Consider the following 15,527-nt stretch of genomic DNA (forward strand, 5'->3'; position numbering starts at 1 on the left):
CTGAAGGTAGAACCAGTAATCTCATTTACAACTTTGCAGATTATTTATTTATTTTTGGTTAGAATAATACTTCATAAAAGCCCAAAGGCAGAGAATAGAGAGAGTCCAGACACAGCTGAGACGAAGGAAATACAGAGCAACTAAATGAGCAAAGCAAGCCAAATCAAATCTCAATCACTGGGGAGGAGGAAGAAGAAAGTAGCTTCGCACAAAAGGGCGGTGGAGTGAAGCACTCCAACATATCATGGAGCGTGAGGACAGGGGAGCCCGTCGTTCCTCAGGACCATCATGAGAGTACAACTTTGCAGAATAGAGGCATGTAGTTACAATGATTCAGTTCAGTTCGATGGGATATCAGTATCGGCGTCATTGATTTTAGCCAATTTCTAGAGGGGGCCATGGTATAGCTCCGTCCCTAAGAGAGGCCTCGAAGGGAAGCTAACTAATCGGACACATTTATCTTAATTTTTTTGTTACAAGGAGGGGAATCGAAATCCTGAAACACATCCTATACTGTATTCTTTTGATCTTTTCCTACCAACAATTCTAAGTGCTAGAGAACTAAACAATAATAATTCTATAAACTAAGACCACTACTCTGTATTGATAATAATCAATGAAAAAAAATAAAAAAAAATAAAAGTAGCAGATATTTGCAGCGGTCCAATTCTAAACCCTTCATCTCCAGCAATCCAAACATGTGTTCTTGTTGAGCACGAATGTGACCTAAGACTAAGGGCACTAAATATATTTGGTTTGGTTAACATCAACACAGACGCACAACTAATGCACTTAAAAAAAAACAACCAGGAAGAACAAAGTGGCCAAAAGTCCAAACCCCACGTAAACAACCTAGCATTGGTCCGCAGAGAATCCAACCACCGAGTTCGCTGTGTCGAAACTAACACGTGTCCCTTGCTGCTGCACGTTCCCTATTATCGACATACCCGCGCTCGTCGGCGCGAACGCGAAGCAGAACGTCCCCTGCGAGTCCACCGGAATCAGGTAGTTCTTCGCCGGCAACGCCAGCTCTTTCCCGTCCTCGAAGTGAAACGACACCGCCGGCACGTCCACCGTCTTCATTGACGCCAAGTCGTAGCACGCGTCGAACAGAGCCACGCCGCTCGTCGACTGCAACCCCTGCGTGCCGTTCACGAACGCGCTGCGGAGCGCGTCGTAGGTCTCCGCCTGCAGCCTCGTCACCGCCGTCCCTGAGTCGATGATGATTCCGCCGTTGCCGTTCTCGTCTATCTTGAACGCCGTGTTGGGAGTCTTGATCAGCTCGCCGCTGACGCTGATTCCGGTCAGTCCGACGTAGTAGAATGTGTCGAGCTGGGGGTTGCGCCGTAACGGAGCCGTGACGGTATTGTGGGGGATTGCCGAGTTGAACTCGAGAGTCGAGGCCGAGTCAGAGTCACGGTTCACGAGACAGTAGGAAAACGACGTGGCGTTGAGCTGGGAAGGAAAGGACAACGTCCCGCCACCGAGCCCGAGCAAGCCAGCCGCGCCGACGAACAGCCCCTCATTGGTGTGCCCGCATCCGATGGCGACGTCCTTCACGGACTCCCCGCCGATGCTGATTGTTTCCGTCACGAAGTCGCCGACAGTGTAGGAGCCGTCGCCGTAGGCGACTTCGTAGAGGCACGTGTTGTTGCGGCATTCAAACACGTCGAGGGACTCGCACCGAGTGGACTCACACGACAGCGGCGCGTATGAAGCCGAGGCAGCCGGCTCGAAAATCGGGTCGGCTTGCTGGTAACAGTCAGCGCACGGGGCGCACTGGACCCAGCTGACGTCACTGCCGGTGTCGAGCACCACGTAGACCTGGCTGGGCGGTTTGCCGATCCCGACCCGGGAGAAGTACTCGCCGCTGCCTTGGCTCGTCCCGGAGACAACGGGGCCCTCAAACTCGTGGGTACCGAAATTCTCATCAACGGGTTTGAGATCCGACGTGGCAATGCCTCTGACCGCGAGATCTAACCGGGTGGAGAGAGATCTGACTCGGGCCGAGTCGCGAGCGAGTCGAGCTGCAAGAAGCGACTTGTAGTCCGGGTGAGAATGCTGTTGGAGTGAAACTCGGGAATGTAGTGGAAGAGAGAGTGAGGATGAAACTGAGAGGGTTTGGTGTTGTTGGGTCAGTGACTGAGTGGCTCCACTGTACTGAGACGACACGGCGTTTAGGGTGTCCTGGATGGAAGCGGCGACGTCGAGCACGGTGGTTTTGGAGGTAGTGGTGGGTACGCTGCGGGAGTGAGCAGAGTAAGAGAGGAGGGTGAAGAGAATGTAGCAGCAGAGGGAAACCATGAGGGCCATGGAGGTTTGTTGGAGATCGACTAACTGTGACTGTGGGAATGCTCGTGGGGTTTTAAGCAGGGATTTATCTAAGGGGTTAAATTTACAGAGATTCACGTAAAGAACGTTGGAAGAAAACAAATGGGGGGAATTTATGGGGTGGAGCCGTGGAGAGGAGCTAGGTTTGGATGAGAGCAAATGGGGTTAAAATGTGATAAAGATTGAGGGCCCAAAAACAAGAACATGAAGCAGAGAGACTTGAGGCGTGTCAGGTTAAACATTGGTTTAGTGCTAATTAATCTATTCTGAGGCTTTAATAACCTTGGATATAAAAAGAGAGCTTAAAGTAAATAGCTTTGTGGGGATAAGCTTTGTAACGTAATGCTTTCTTTATCAGTACTTGTATGATCTACAACTATGAACTATTGGGTCAGAAGGAAAAGAACCTTGAGCTCTAGTAGTGATGCACTTGCCATTGATTTAATTATGTGACAGCATGAATAATTGAGTATCATATTCTCATGCATTTCGTGGCCATAATGAATGTTCTCGTGAAACTTGATGGTTTCGATCAATGCCTTATAAATGAGAAGTATGAATGTATGATACATCATTTGGTCAGACTGTGTGGGACTTTCATGCCCTACTTTTCTTGATTATTAAAATACCGAGTAAACAAAATAGAAGATTTAATCCACTTAGATCATTTAATTGTTGTACAATTGAACAAACTAAAATTCAATTAAGTAAAAAAGGATGAACTAATAATCATGGTAAATCGTTATGACTCATATATTTCACGAGCCAAATTGCTTTGATGATATAATATAGTATAATTGTGTTCTTATCTTCCATTCCAGTGATATTAGTTTACTAGCTAGTTTTGCAAAATATGCAAATCATTCAATGGTCACAAGTTTTTTTTTATGAGAAAATGAATAACTTCATTCGGCCTAAGCCAACCATGACCAAATATTACTAGGTTAGGGCTGTTAAGCACTCAGGCATGAGAAAATTCCGATACAAAAACAAGTTCATTATCAGCTACCAACGACGAATGGCACAAAAAATAACCAAACAAATTGTCCAGCAAAATGAAAAACGAAAAGCAATACGAAAAAATTAATCTACAATTCGAGGGAATGACTTGAATGCGAAGGTATCAGGCCTTAGACCTAGCGGTGTACCTTAAACGAACACGCATCAAGTGAACCCTAACCTCAAATCGTAGGAATCGTCCATAGACAATAAAGATTGAAGGGATCACCGATCATTCAGGAGGATGACCTCCCCCCTCCGCCATCGATGATGTCTCAAGAGAAGCCTACGGCGAGGCTTGAAAACAAGCACATGTCTTCTCCACCAAACCAATCACCACCCTCAAACATCGAACTCTGTCACAACACCCCTGCTACCAAAGCCGATAAGAGAGGCAAGGAGAGAATAGCTTTGTAGTCACACCACATATTCAACGACGTCGCCCACCGAAATTGAAGCCGTCAATCCCACTACCGAGTCGAAAGCAACCTGGTATCAATCCGATGAAGAAAACCCAATGACGTAAGACATCCTAATGGATAGAAACATAGCAAAAGTCCGCCGCTACCATGCTCTCACTTGTTATATAATTTGATTCAAATCATTTAATATCTTACATTGTTTATCATATAACTTGTTATGATGTGAAAATACAATGAAAAATGATAAATTTTTGTCTAATATACCATAGTTTGTGAGTATACGCGTTAATTTTCTCCAATATCTTACGATCAATCATAGAAAAAAAGAACAAAAATTCATAACAACTTAGACCAGGATATAAACTAAAACAACTAAAACGATTATCATGGACTCTCGTAAAAGAAAATGATCTTAAACCGTTATGTATTCGGGTTATATATGCATGAGAGCCATAAGTTGCCTGCCCTCATCAATATCAGTTTTGTATGACTGATTAGATTCATTCGCTTTGCATTGCACATTTTGATCAACGTACAATTATATTATTAGACTCGTTAAAAAAAAATTCAAGTTTCAAGTGAAATGAATCCTATTAAGTAACGAGTGATGCTATTGTCACCTTACCATATTCTTTGCTCACTCTACCTACTTATTTCACCCTACATTTATATTTCAATCTAAATGTACTCATCTCACCTATTTCTTTTCCCGAAATATGATCCAATGTTAGACGTTAATTAAAATCTTTCATGTAATATATGGCAATGAGAAACAATAATAAAATTTACATTCGAAGAAAATTTATTTCCTAATATAATTAGATTAGAATCAACTTCCATCTTCTTATTACAAAAACAATTTTGATGTCCATCTATTTCGATTTATGTCAAAAGATTCAATATTTGAACCAACGAAGAAGAGAGTTCTTTTGAATCTAATTTGTATTTGCTATTGTACAAATTTTCATCAAGTTAACACTAATGGTTTCATGAAATGAATAACAATCAAAGATGATGAGAAAGCAAGGAAAAAAAACAAGGAACTCTTCATCATCCAATTAAACATTTAATTTTTCTAATAAATTAAGTAAGAAATTAGCGTACATACTAGTTATTTTACATGTGGGTAACATAGTCTTTTTCAATAAATGATATATGTGTAGAGTAATAAAGAATATGATAGGGTGACAATAGTTGCACCATTTAGTAGTGGGGGAGCCAGAATTTTGTGTTTACTGGTGCACGAAAAAAATAAAAATGTATATGCACAATTAATGTTAACTCGTCAACGAGATTTTGTAATTGTAAATAGTAAATGTTGAACAAGCAAAAACAAATAGAGTATCATATCATATGACCAATATTAATGCAACACATCTAATATAAGAAAAAAGAAAAAAGAAAAAAGAAAAAAGAAAGGTTTATAGTCTACAAGTCACTTGAGAATAGAAAAAAAAAAACAAAAAAGATAGTGCAGCAAACCACTACACCAAACTGCCAACATTGCCACGGGACTACTGGTGCACGGGACCAGGTACGCACCAACGTAATTTGGAGAAGCTAATACACATTCGTAACTGTTGCTTATACGCAACATAATGTTGTCACGTCTCATGTAGAAATTCGATCACAGTCACCAGTCACCAGACAATCTTGAACTGGTGTCAAACGCAGATTTCGCCCTTCACTCTTTTATTCTGCCAACCCTCGCCCTCTAGCTAGCTTTATATCTCCCTTAATATTCTCTATTTTCGTATTTTCTTTCAGTTGCATCTTATTTCATAAATTCCACCCAGCACTTCTGCACGTGGGGGATTAATTTGTACTAGCAAGAATGCATGCAACTGATCGATGCGCAAGATAAAGGGTTATTGACAATCAAGTCATGCCGCAATTTTGGCAATTATCGTTTTTGTTTGGCTCCTCAGCTCTGATATCGATCTTAACACTAGAGGAAAAAGAACACAATCTAATATATATGAATATATATTAATTGGCTCGCGAAGATATTATTCGATCTTGTAAAGTTGTAATCGATCGGGTTCCTATATCATTTGGTTACCTTTAAATTGTTCTTTCACTAGCTATATCTCAAGGTATTGTACGTAGTATAAAATTGTTAGGAATAAGTACCACTCACTGTAACTTTTCAGATCAATAATAAGGATTTCAATGGTATAAGGCAGGTACGAAATGCATGTTATTATAAGGACAAGAGGGCAGTCCGATCGAGCATCTATAACTTTTGCTCTGGATATATTACATTGAAGTCATTCATCAGGCTTGATTAGTTTGTACTATCTTCTTGGCAGATTGCCAACTGTTATATTATATATAATTGACAACGTTAGAAATATTAGAAGATAATATATATATATATATATATATATATATATATTCCCTGTGTTTTCCGTCACTGAAAAATTGCCATCCTCCATATTCGTAGCTTGTTGATATTTGTTTGAGTTGTTTATGTGATAATTGACCTGCAGCCAAATAATCGCTGTCGATTAGTAGAGAATACAAAGGTAGCTGGTAGTTGGAGTACTGGGGATACTGTTGCTGCTTAGTCAATTATATTCGAGGTTGATGAGTACTGCACGCTAATTTTTTCGATCTGGTTCTAAACTCATCCAGCACCTAACTTAGGTTTACTCAGTCAGTCGTGCTATTTGTTTTCACTTATTATTTCCGTGATTGTATTATATTCATTAGATTTTTCGTTCAATTATCATATACGTCTTTCGAATTTACGACTAGTTCCCAACAACATCAAACCAGAAAATAAGAAACAATGTTTGCCCTCTACCATCGTTCATGAATCATGATCGCTAGCTTCCCTCTTTTAGCTGTAATTAAGGTCTTTCAGTTCGTATATTATGAATAGAATCTCATCACAAACGTATCACCTATGGGAGTATATATGCATATAAAGCCTTCTATATTCCCTTATGTTTATTCGGTTCCACTAGTTGATCAAACCAAAGAATATATTCAAAATCTCAAAAATTACGCAAAAAAAACAAACAAAACAAAACCCCAAAATCCCAAATGCCTGTAGTAGAGTCAACGCTTAGACTGTTAAGTAGAACACTGTACGCGTAGAAGAGAGTTGCTCTTTCTGTTATCTAAAAAATCCTAAAAGAACACTTCCAACCTTTTTCATTTCCCGTAGTCTAAAAATCTTCCTAATGTTGCAGACCAATTAATAGCCTCGCACGCGCGACACGCTTGAGCTGCGTTTGTATTCCTCCCCACTTCTACTTGGTCTTCGACGCAGCGAGACAGTATCATCTCCCTTTTTCAGCGAGACAGTCAGAGCTTCCCTTAACTCTCTGACTTTCTCTCCGCTTCTTCTTCTTCTTCTTCTTCTCCTCCGCCCCGCCAGAATGAGCACCGTCGTCCAGGTATTCCACCTCTCTTAATTCCCAAACTGCGTTCCTTGTTTTGCTTCAATTTCGATTTGTTTTCAGCTATTTGAGTTTGAGCCGTCAATTAGGGTTTCACCAAGTCACTTGCCATGACCGTGCTCTCGGAGATCGGCGACAAGACCTTCTTCGCCGCCGCGGTGAGTGCATGCTTGTTTACTTTGTCATATTCTACTGCCAATGTTCGCTTGAGTTTAGATACTATTGTGGAAATGTGATTACTTAGTCAATTGGAAGTGATTTGTAAATGTTTGGTGTGTTTCAATTCTAAAAATAACATCAATTTTTTGCTGAATTTCACTTTCTCACTGTTAAGCAGAGCTTGAACTCAGTTGCAATTTTGTATTATATGTATATAGAGATCTATATGGTTTTGTGGCTGTGATTTTCCAATTTAGAGCAAGTGTTACAATTCGGTTGAAGATTTTTAACAGTGTGTTTATGTGTATCTGCTTACTGTTTTTCTGTGTGGTAATTTGACACTGTAACATTTCGTTGAAGATCCTTGCGATGAGGCATCCCAGGAGACTTGTTTTGTCAGGTTGCTTAGGAGCTCTTATTGTAAGCAGTTTCTTTCCAGTTCATATATGTTTACCAATAGTGTGATCTTGCAGCAATTGCATAGCTGAATTTTGCTTGCGTTTTAGGTGATGACTATACTTTCTGTTCTTGTTGGCTGGGCTGCTCCTAATTTGGTAAGAATTATGACTCTACCGCTCCAAAATTTCTTTTATAGTTTGCGGATATTTCATTTTTATAATTCAAACAAACCAGCATGGGATTGGTGGTATAGTCTATCTACTCCATATGGATCATTCTGTCATCTTTTGTATTACTTCTCTATTCTCATATGAATACTGAAAAGGGAGAACACTGAATTTCAGCTCTCACGGACATGGACTCATCACATAACAACAGTGTTGTTCTTTGGTTTTGGCCTATGGTCTTTATGGGATGCTTTTAAAGGAGAAGGGTAATGGATTTATTAATTTGTGGACTTCAATTCAATGGTTTCTGCTTGTGGTGGAGTTTAATTCTGGTTTACTAAACAGGGGGGAGGATGAATTTTCAGAAGTTGAAGCGGAATTGGTTGGTTTTTTTTTACCTTAACATTTAGATTACTTACAACTAGGTACTCATTTGCTTCCTAATTTAATATGTCTGGTGTCATCACTCATCAGGATGCCAAGTCAGGAACGACCAAACAGAGTAATAAGGTGAGCCAACAATTTCTCCGTTTCTTGCGCTTGATTAAGCATGCAAGAAATCCACACACAGACTCTCTCTCTCTCTCTCTCTCTCTCTCTCTCTCTCTCTCTCACACACACACACACACACACACACCCACCTTAATTATGTGTATCAGATGTGTTTCAGACTTTCAGTCTTTCAATTGGCTTGTTTTTGTATACATGTTGAGTCTTGGGACATGTGCTATATTTTTAGTATGGTTTGAAATCAAAGTACCAGTTTTAAGTTAAATGTGCTGATTTGTGTAACTATGGAAATTTTGGCTTTTCAGGATAATGATGAAACGAAAAAGCAGGATCGTTCATTTTTCTTGCAATTCTTTTCACCCATTTTTCTAAAGGTTGTTCTACCTTGCATTATGAAATTCCATTGCTTTGTATAAAATTCCGAACATTTAGTAGGCCATTTATTCATACTGAACACTAAAATCATTTCCATTCGGCAGGCCTTTTCTATTACTTTTTTCGGTGAATGGGGTGACAAGAGCCAGGTGAGCAATGCCCCACTGACTAAATCTTCAACAAATTTTCGCTTCTGCAATATCTGGTACTGAACTTGCTATGCTTTCAGCTAGCTACTATTGGTTTGGCTGCAGAGGAAAACCCATTAGGTGTGGTTATCGGTGGAATCATGTAAAAGCGCCTGTCCTTGTACTCATGTCTTCCTCCATTACTCTACTTCCAACCCCATCAAAGTGACCAATTGTGTTTTCTCTTTTCCTTTTCCTTTTCCTTTTTCTTTCAGAGGGCATGCTTTGTGTACCACTGCTGCTGTCATTGGTGGAAAGAGCTTGGCATCTCAGATATCTGAGAAAATCGTAATTTTATAGACCTAAATCTTTAGACAAATTATAGCTCTGGTCATATATCATATCTGTAGCATCAAAGTTGTAAGTTGTCACTGTTATGTTTCAGGTTGCATTATCAGGTGGAGTTCTTTTCATCGTTTTCGGGCTCCAATCCTTCCTTTCAACAGTTGAGGTGTGATACATAGTCTGATTAGTGGCCGGTAAGTGTGCAGTACAGTGTAGAATATACCATACGATAAATTATATGGTCAAGTCCATCAGTTGGGAATACAATTTTAATGAAGATTCTAACTTGTGTGCAGGAATGGAAGGCTGACTCATTCAATTAATGAACCTCCATCTACGCATTCTTCGAGGGGTGTTTAAAACTTACAAGGATAGCATCTTTTATTATACATGAGAGCAATGTACTAATCAGAAAATGAACTGATTCAAAGAGTTATTGTTTACAAGAACAAGGCTGATATTGCACCCTGGCATGGGTGGGAGCTACACTATCTGTTGCATGCATGTTTATCCAGACTATAATTTTAGAGCATTTGATCTGCAATTTCATGTATTATAAGCGCTCTGGAAAAGTATTACAAGTGCACCCTATTTATAGTAAAGCAACTTTCTGATGGAATCTGGCAATCTGCACCAGCTTAAAATCTATACAATCTCTCAAGAAGAGAAAGAATCTAACTTTGCAAACAGTTTGGCAGAGTTATGTTGAGTGAATCATCTTTCTCATAGAAAAGTAATGCTTGCTTCCATCCTTTGAATCTCGAAAGCCCTTCTGAAGTGGATGAACGGGGATCTCAATTGTGATGCTAAAGAGTACTCGAGATGAGTCCTGGTGATATAAACGTGACATTAGAATGAAAATCTGGAAGTCACTGATCTGCTCATAGCCTCATATCATAGCACATACCGATGCATGTGAACCAATTTTTTTTAAGGGGTTTGGAACCAAGCCAAGCCGGGAGGCTCAACCCCATGCCCGGATCCAATTAATAAAAAAATTTAAAAAAACTTCCGAACACATTTCCATTTCAACACTGATTGCTTATTTGATTCAATATTTGTAGGGTAGTTGTTGCATTAATGAAAAAGAGAGAACCTGAATTCTATTTCATACCAGACCAAGAAAATGGGCAACAGAATACAGATTAAAAAACAAACAAACAAGTGAACAACCCACACTAAAAACAGACACCAGAGGCCCAAACCTGACGAGCCCGAACTGGAAACCACCCAACAAGAACTCAGAAAGACGTCGATTCTCGATGGCGATAGCAAAGAGTATTGATCAGACTTACACACGCACGGGTTCAATGAAGAGAGAAACTATAAAATCCTTGATCCCAGTAGTGGTGAACCCGTCCTCATCATTCTTGATTAGAACTTCACTCGAACGTGCAAGATTCAATATAATTTGTAGGAAGGGCTTGGGGATTCCAGCAGTAGAGTGGAGATGCAGCATCTCTTGGTTTAATTCTTTCCATGCAGCATCTGTTTGTTTAGTTAGCTCCATCTTCGCTTCTTCTTCCGTCACACTATATTGGTTCATGTACACTTCCACTGCTGAGGCACGTTGTTCTTTATTTTGCACAAACTACATACACAGAAACACAGCAAGGTTAACGACAGAGAATCAGAGATGGATATGTACATAATTGCAAGTATTTATAAGAAGCGTACCTTGTAGCCAGACATGTCATTCTGGAGTCTGCCAATTAATGAAATAGCCTTTATAATCTTAGGTTCATTTAACACCCAATCCATTAAGTCTTTTGTGACAAGACCTCCCATTCCAACAAAGGATGTGATTGCCATGGTATAGAAGGATGTATGAAGTTCATTTGATATATATTCGTCCATTGTTGGTGTGTACTTTTCCTTAAACCATTTGGCTCTTTGGAAGTAAGCTCTGACTAGAATTTTAATCTGAGAAAATCAAAACCACGAACAACTAAACCATACACTCAATCTTTTAGGCTCAAACCGCTCAACTAGTCTATACAGTTGAACACCTCTTTCCTTAACGTCGTTGTTTATGTACATATATAATATTGAAAACTTATATCTGTGCGCTTTCTTGCAAGTATTCAAGATAATTACCGATCGAGACTTACTGCTTCTCTTGTATAGTGGATGAGATACAAACTTCCCTCGTCTGCAAGTTTTTCTTCGAATCCAGAATAACTATCAAGAAGCCCCTTGTAACAAGCTTTCATATACTCCGGCAATTGCTCGCCAGCAGAAGTTTCCCACCTGAGCGAAAATTTGAAATTTAAATTACTAATCAGTTCACTCGATCACGTAATTCTACTTATATCGAATGGAAATAGGTTCTCAAATCAATATGAACCTATCTACAGCATGAGTGAAGAGCTCCAAGTCTTCGTATGTGCCATAGACATCGTAAACGTCATTAATGACTGTCACTAGAGCAATATAGATGCATAGTATCATCCGAGCAAAGACATATTCAGGTTCAAAGTAGGTTTCTAGAGCCCAAAAGTAGGATTCAACAATCCTGTCTCTTGCAAGAGGTAGTTTGTTTGTTAAGTCCAAGTCTCTCCACCACCTGAAAGTAAAAACCATAAATTTAGTAGAAAATACCGTATCTTGTGATCTTCAATTCGTATTTAGCATGCACCTCGTAATTATTCGATCGTAGCTATATATAAATGTGTGTATTTAAAGTAACCTTGTCATATCACTTAGTTCTTTCTGATGTACTTTCTGCACTAGGTTGAAATCCATCTTTGCAAGATTTAGCAGAGTTTCATTGTGCGAGTCATCTTCCTCATATATAGACAGGTAATGCCTAGCTTCTAACCTTTGAAATCCCTTCCATAGTGGCTGATACAAGGCATGATTTACTTGTTTTGATAATGGAGAGCTCAACCGGGGTGCTATAGACTGGAGATGGGTTCTAGAGAAGGTCAGTGCCTCTTCAAGTACGTCTTCTCCGTGAACCCTGAGATGAGTGGCTTCATACAAGCTTAACAATCCTACCACATCACTCATTAGGGATTCCTTAAATGTCCCTCTACATTCCTTGAACTTGTTGAACACATCTACACATACATGAAACAATTGGATAAAGCAGTTTAGTGAATACTAATACACATCAACATTAGAAACTAATGAAAAAACAAACAAATGATAAACTGATGAATCATTACCACATGAAACATTATAGCCTTGTTGTCTGAGCAATCGAAAACGGAGAGCTGTAGCATAAAGGTCATCATCATTTACCAACTGATGCTGATTTTCACCGCCATGGGAATTCTTGTGGACTTGCTTCAACATTGCATCAATCTCATTTTCGAAATGATATGACACGCTTAAGCGTTGAATGTTATCAACCATGTCTAATATGTACGAATCAGACTTTTTATTAACTACAACGTTTAACATTTTTTTCACCTCTTCTTTCAGTTCTTGGACACGTTGTTGAAGTTTAGTATCAATTTCCTACATACGTGGGCAAATTGGAGAAACGGAAAAAATGGTAAGTGATTCCGAAATTTACTATATATAGTTTACACACGCAATCTAATTAGACGATCCTCATTAGAAATGACTTCTATGTATATATGTATGCGTATCATCCTAACATAATTAATGTGTTACTTACCATAGAAGCATAAGACAGAAAATGATCACCCCAAATGTTGGGGACATAAATCAACGAGTGTCGCTCAACGCCGAATGCTGATTTTGGGGTTTGTGCTTGAGATGCTAAAACTTGATGAAGAGACATTTCGCTCGATAACAAATGAAACTTATATAGTCAATATGATTGTATTGTAACGAACTTAAATGCAGTTCGTTTGAGTTGAAGCATGATGTTGTTTATATCAACCGGTATATATAGTGACATAAGTGCGTTTCGAGACAATTTGTCTTTAAACTTCAGAGACGGCTCAACTGCTCAAGGGAGAGGACATTGGCGAAGGTCTCAGCCACAAAGGTACGTAGCAGATATGCACGTTTTTTATTTATTTGGTAATAGTAGCAGATATGTACGTTTTTATTTGTAAGAGTTTTTTTCACCAACAGTCTCTCAACTCTGGTGTACCTATCAATGTGATATCTCAACTCTTAATCGTACCAATGTGATACCCAGACTCTAGTATTGCTATCATTGAAGTACTTCCGTCAGTTTTTTTTCAACTTCTCCGTCATCTTGATGACGTGACAAGTACGTGAGGCCCACAAAGAGGGTTAAAAGATAAAATTAACCCCATCTGAGAGGAGCAATGTTTTTCCCGTCTTTTACATTGAGAAAGACACCCAACAATTCCAATTTTGGCGCCAATTTTCCCTCTCTACTCCTTAATTTGTGTTTCTTATCTAAACTAAAGAACTACCGCCAACCAGTCGACCACAATCTGATAAAATCTAGATCAATCTCATTTTCTATTTGTACCCTAGCACTTGTTAAACTAACAGAATAAATATAGAAATTTATATGGAACATCTCATTTCCACAATCTCATAAGAATATAGAAACGCATAACTTAACGAAATTCAAATACATGTTTAAGTACCATTAGTTGCCACCTTTTATGTTGATCTGCCATGATTTTTGCTTGTAAGAACTAATGGTACTTAAACATGTATTTGAATTTCGTTAAGTTATGCGTTTCTATATTCTTATGAGATTGTGGAAATGAGATGTTCCATATAAATTTCTACATTTATTCTATTAGTTTAACAAGTGCTAGGGTAAAAATAGAAAATGAGATTGATCTAGGTTTTATAAGATTGTGGTCGACTAGTTGGCGGTAGTTCTTTAGTTTAGATAAGAGACACAAATTAAGGAGTAGGGAGGGAAAATTGGCGCCAAAATTGGAATTGTTGGGTGTCTTTCTCAAGGTAAAGGGCGGGAAAAACATTGCTCCTCTCAGATGAGGTTAATTTTGTCTTTTAACCCTCTTTGTGGGCCTCACGTACTTGCCACGTCACCAAGATGACTGAGAAGTTGAAAAAAACTGACTGAAGTACTTCAATGATAGTAATACTAGAGTCTAGGTATCACATTGGTACGATTAAGAGTTGATGTATCACATTGGTAGGTACACCAGAATTGAGGGACTGTTAGTGAAAAAAACTCTTTTTGCAATGGTAGCAGATATGTACCTCCCAAACTATTTTTCTGTTTTTGTTTGATTTTTCAAACTCATATGAAAAGATCAATAAAGGACAATGATATAGATAGAAACAATTGATTTTTGTTTTACTCTTTGTACCTCACCACAAGAGTCTTTAGAACAGTACAAAACCCCAGAAAACTTGGATATGATCAAGAAGGAAGACTTGAAATTAATTAGTTTAGAAAAGAGAAAAATGATAGATACCCATTGAAGCAAGTCAAAGTTATTCACAAGTCATGGAGTAAAAAAAACATCATCAAAATTGTAGATTAATCACCGTGTTGGTCTCTGGGGCCATATTACAAATTTAGGTTAAAGATATTCCTTCATTGTAATTCTTCATATAAGAATATTTGTAGATGTCTCCATATGGTAACATGGTCTCCTCTCTTCCATCCATCCACTTTGATTTGCTCTCATTTCATGAGAAAAATTTGCAATTGTCACAAAAGTAATATAGTGCCCAGAGAATGATACCCATTTGGAGTTCATTATAAAAAAAAAACCCAAAAATTTAAAACCGATTAAAATGTGAAATCAATTTCGATGGTACTAAATTGAAGAGTAGAGAGGGAGGAGTCTCATCGGCTCATATTCAAACTACCAAAAATTACTAAAATTCATCATGTGTGTTGTGTAGAGCTAGTTGAGAGGAGAAAGAAATCTCGCCACATGTAGATCGAAAAGAGAGTTTATATATATATATATATTATTTATTTATTTAATAGGGAAAACTGCCTTTAATTTATTGAAATCAAACTAACAAAGCAGGGGGACAAAATAAGAGACCTCATATGTCTGATAAGCTCCAACAAAGAGAATAAACAAAAGCTCAATCCGGCATGTGTACACTCATCCATGTAAAACTATATATATAAAAAACTCGTAGAAAATAGCAAACTCTCTGCCAAGAAACTCTTAATTAAAGGACGTGATGAAGCTGGTAGCATTGACAGACAGTTGTGAGATACCAAGGATAGAGAAAATAGACACATCGTAATGTTTCTTGTAAGGATGAAAAGAATGCAGAGCAGACTCTCTGAATAATTCCAAAAGATGACGTTAGGCTTCCAACACATTAAAATCTTACATTCGAAACGCATCAGATTCCTAGTGATCTAAATAAACCAAA

The 15,527-nt window shown here is 38.7% G+C and overlaps 3 protein-coding genes across 3 annotated transcripts; 1 reads left to right on the forward strand and 2 right to left on the reverse strand.

Moving 5' to 3' along the window:
* Positions 1-796: 796 nt before the first annotated feature.
* On the reverse strand, positions 797-2,424 carry LOC126791250 (protein ASPARTIC PROTEASE IN GUARD CELL 1). Its single transcript, XM_050517671.1, has one exon. The coding sequence runs from the start codon at positions 2,311-2,313 to the stop codon at positions 853-855; it is 1,461 nt and encodes a 486-aa protein (XP_050373628.1). The 5' UTR covers positions 2,314-2,424; the 3' UTR covers positions 797-852.
* A 4,584-nt stretch (positions 2,425-7,008) lies between these two features.
* Positions 7,009-9,864, forward strand: LOC126790572 (GDT1-like protein 4). Its single transcript, XM_050516866.1, has 13 exons — positions 7,009-7,159; positions 7,252-7,320; positions 7,682-7,741; positions 7,828-7,875; positions 8,065-8,153; positions 8,233-8,269; positions 8,362-8,397; positions 8,703-8,771; positions 8,877-8,921; positions 9,002-9,063; positions 9,176-9,248; positions 9,346-9,439; positions 9,542-9,864. The coding sequence occupies exons 1-12, from the start codon at positions 7,142-7,144 to the stop codon at positions 9,415-9,417; spliced, it is 678 nt and encodes a 225-aa protein (XP_050372823.1). The 5' UTR covers positions 7,009-7,141; the 3' UTR covers positions 9,418-9,439; positions 9,542-9,864.
* A 574-nt stretch (positions 9,865-10,438) lies between these two features.
* LOC126791685 ((-)-germacrene D synthase-like) lies at positions 10,439-12,999 on the reverse strand. Its single transcript, XM_050518150.1, has 7 exons — positions 12,874-12,999; positions 12,416-12,710; positions 11,935-12,307; positions 11,593-11,811; positions 11,357-11,495; positions 10,923-11,168; positions 10,439-10,836 (listed from the first exon to the last, which is right to left on the reverse strand). Exons 1-7 carry the CDS (start codon positions 12,997-12,999, stop codon positions 10,537-10,539), a joined length of 1,698 nt encoding a protein of 565 aa, XP_050374107.1. The 3' UTR covers positions 10,439-10,536.
* Positions 13,000-15,527: the final 2,528 nt, after the last annotated feature.

The sequence above is a fragment of the Argentina anserina genome, chromosome 4, assembly GCF_933775445.1.
Source record: "Argentina anserina chromosome 4, drPotAnse1.1, whole genome shotgun sequence".
Classification (NCBI taxonomy): domain Eukaryota; kingdom Viridiplantae; phylum Streptophyta; class Magnoliopsida; order Rosales; family Rosaceae; genus Argentina; species Argentina anserina.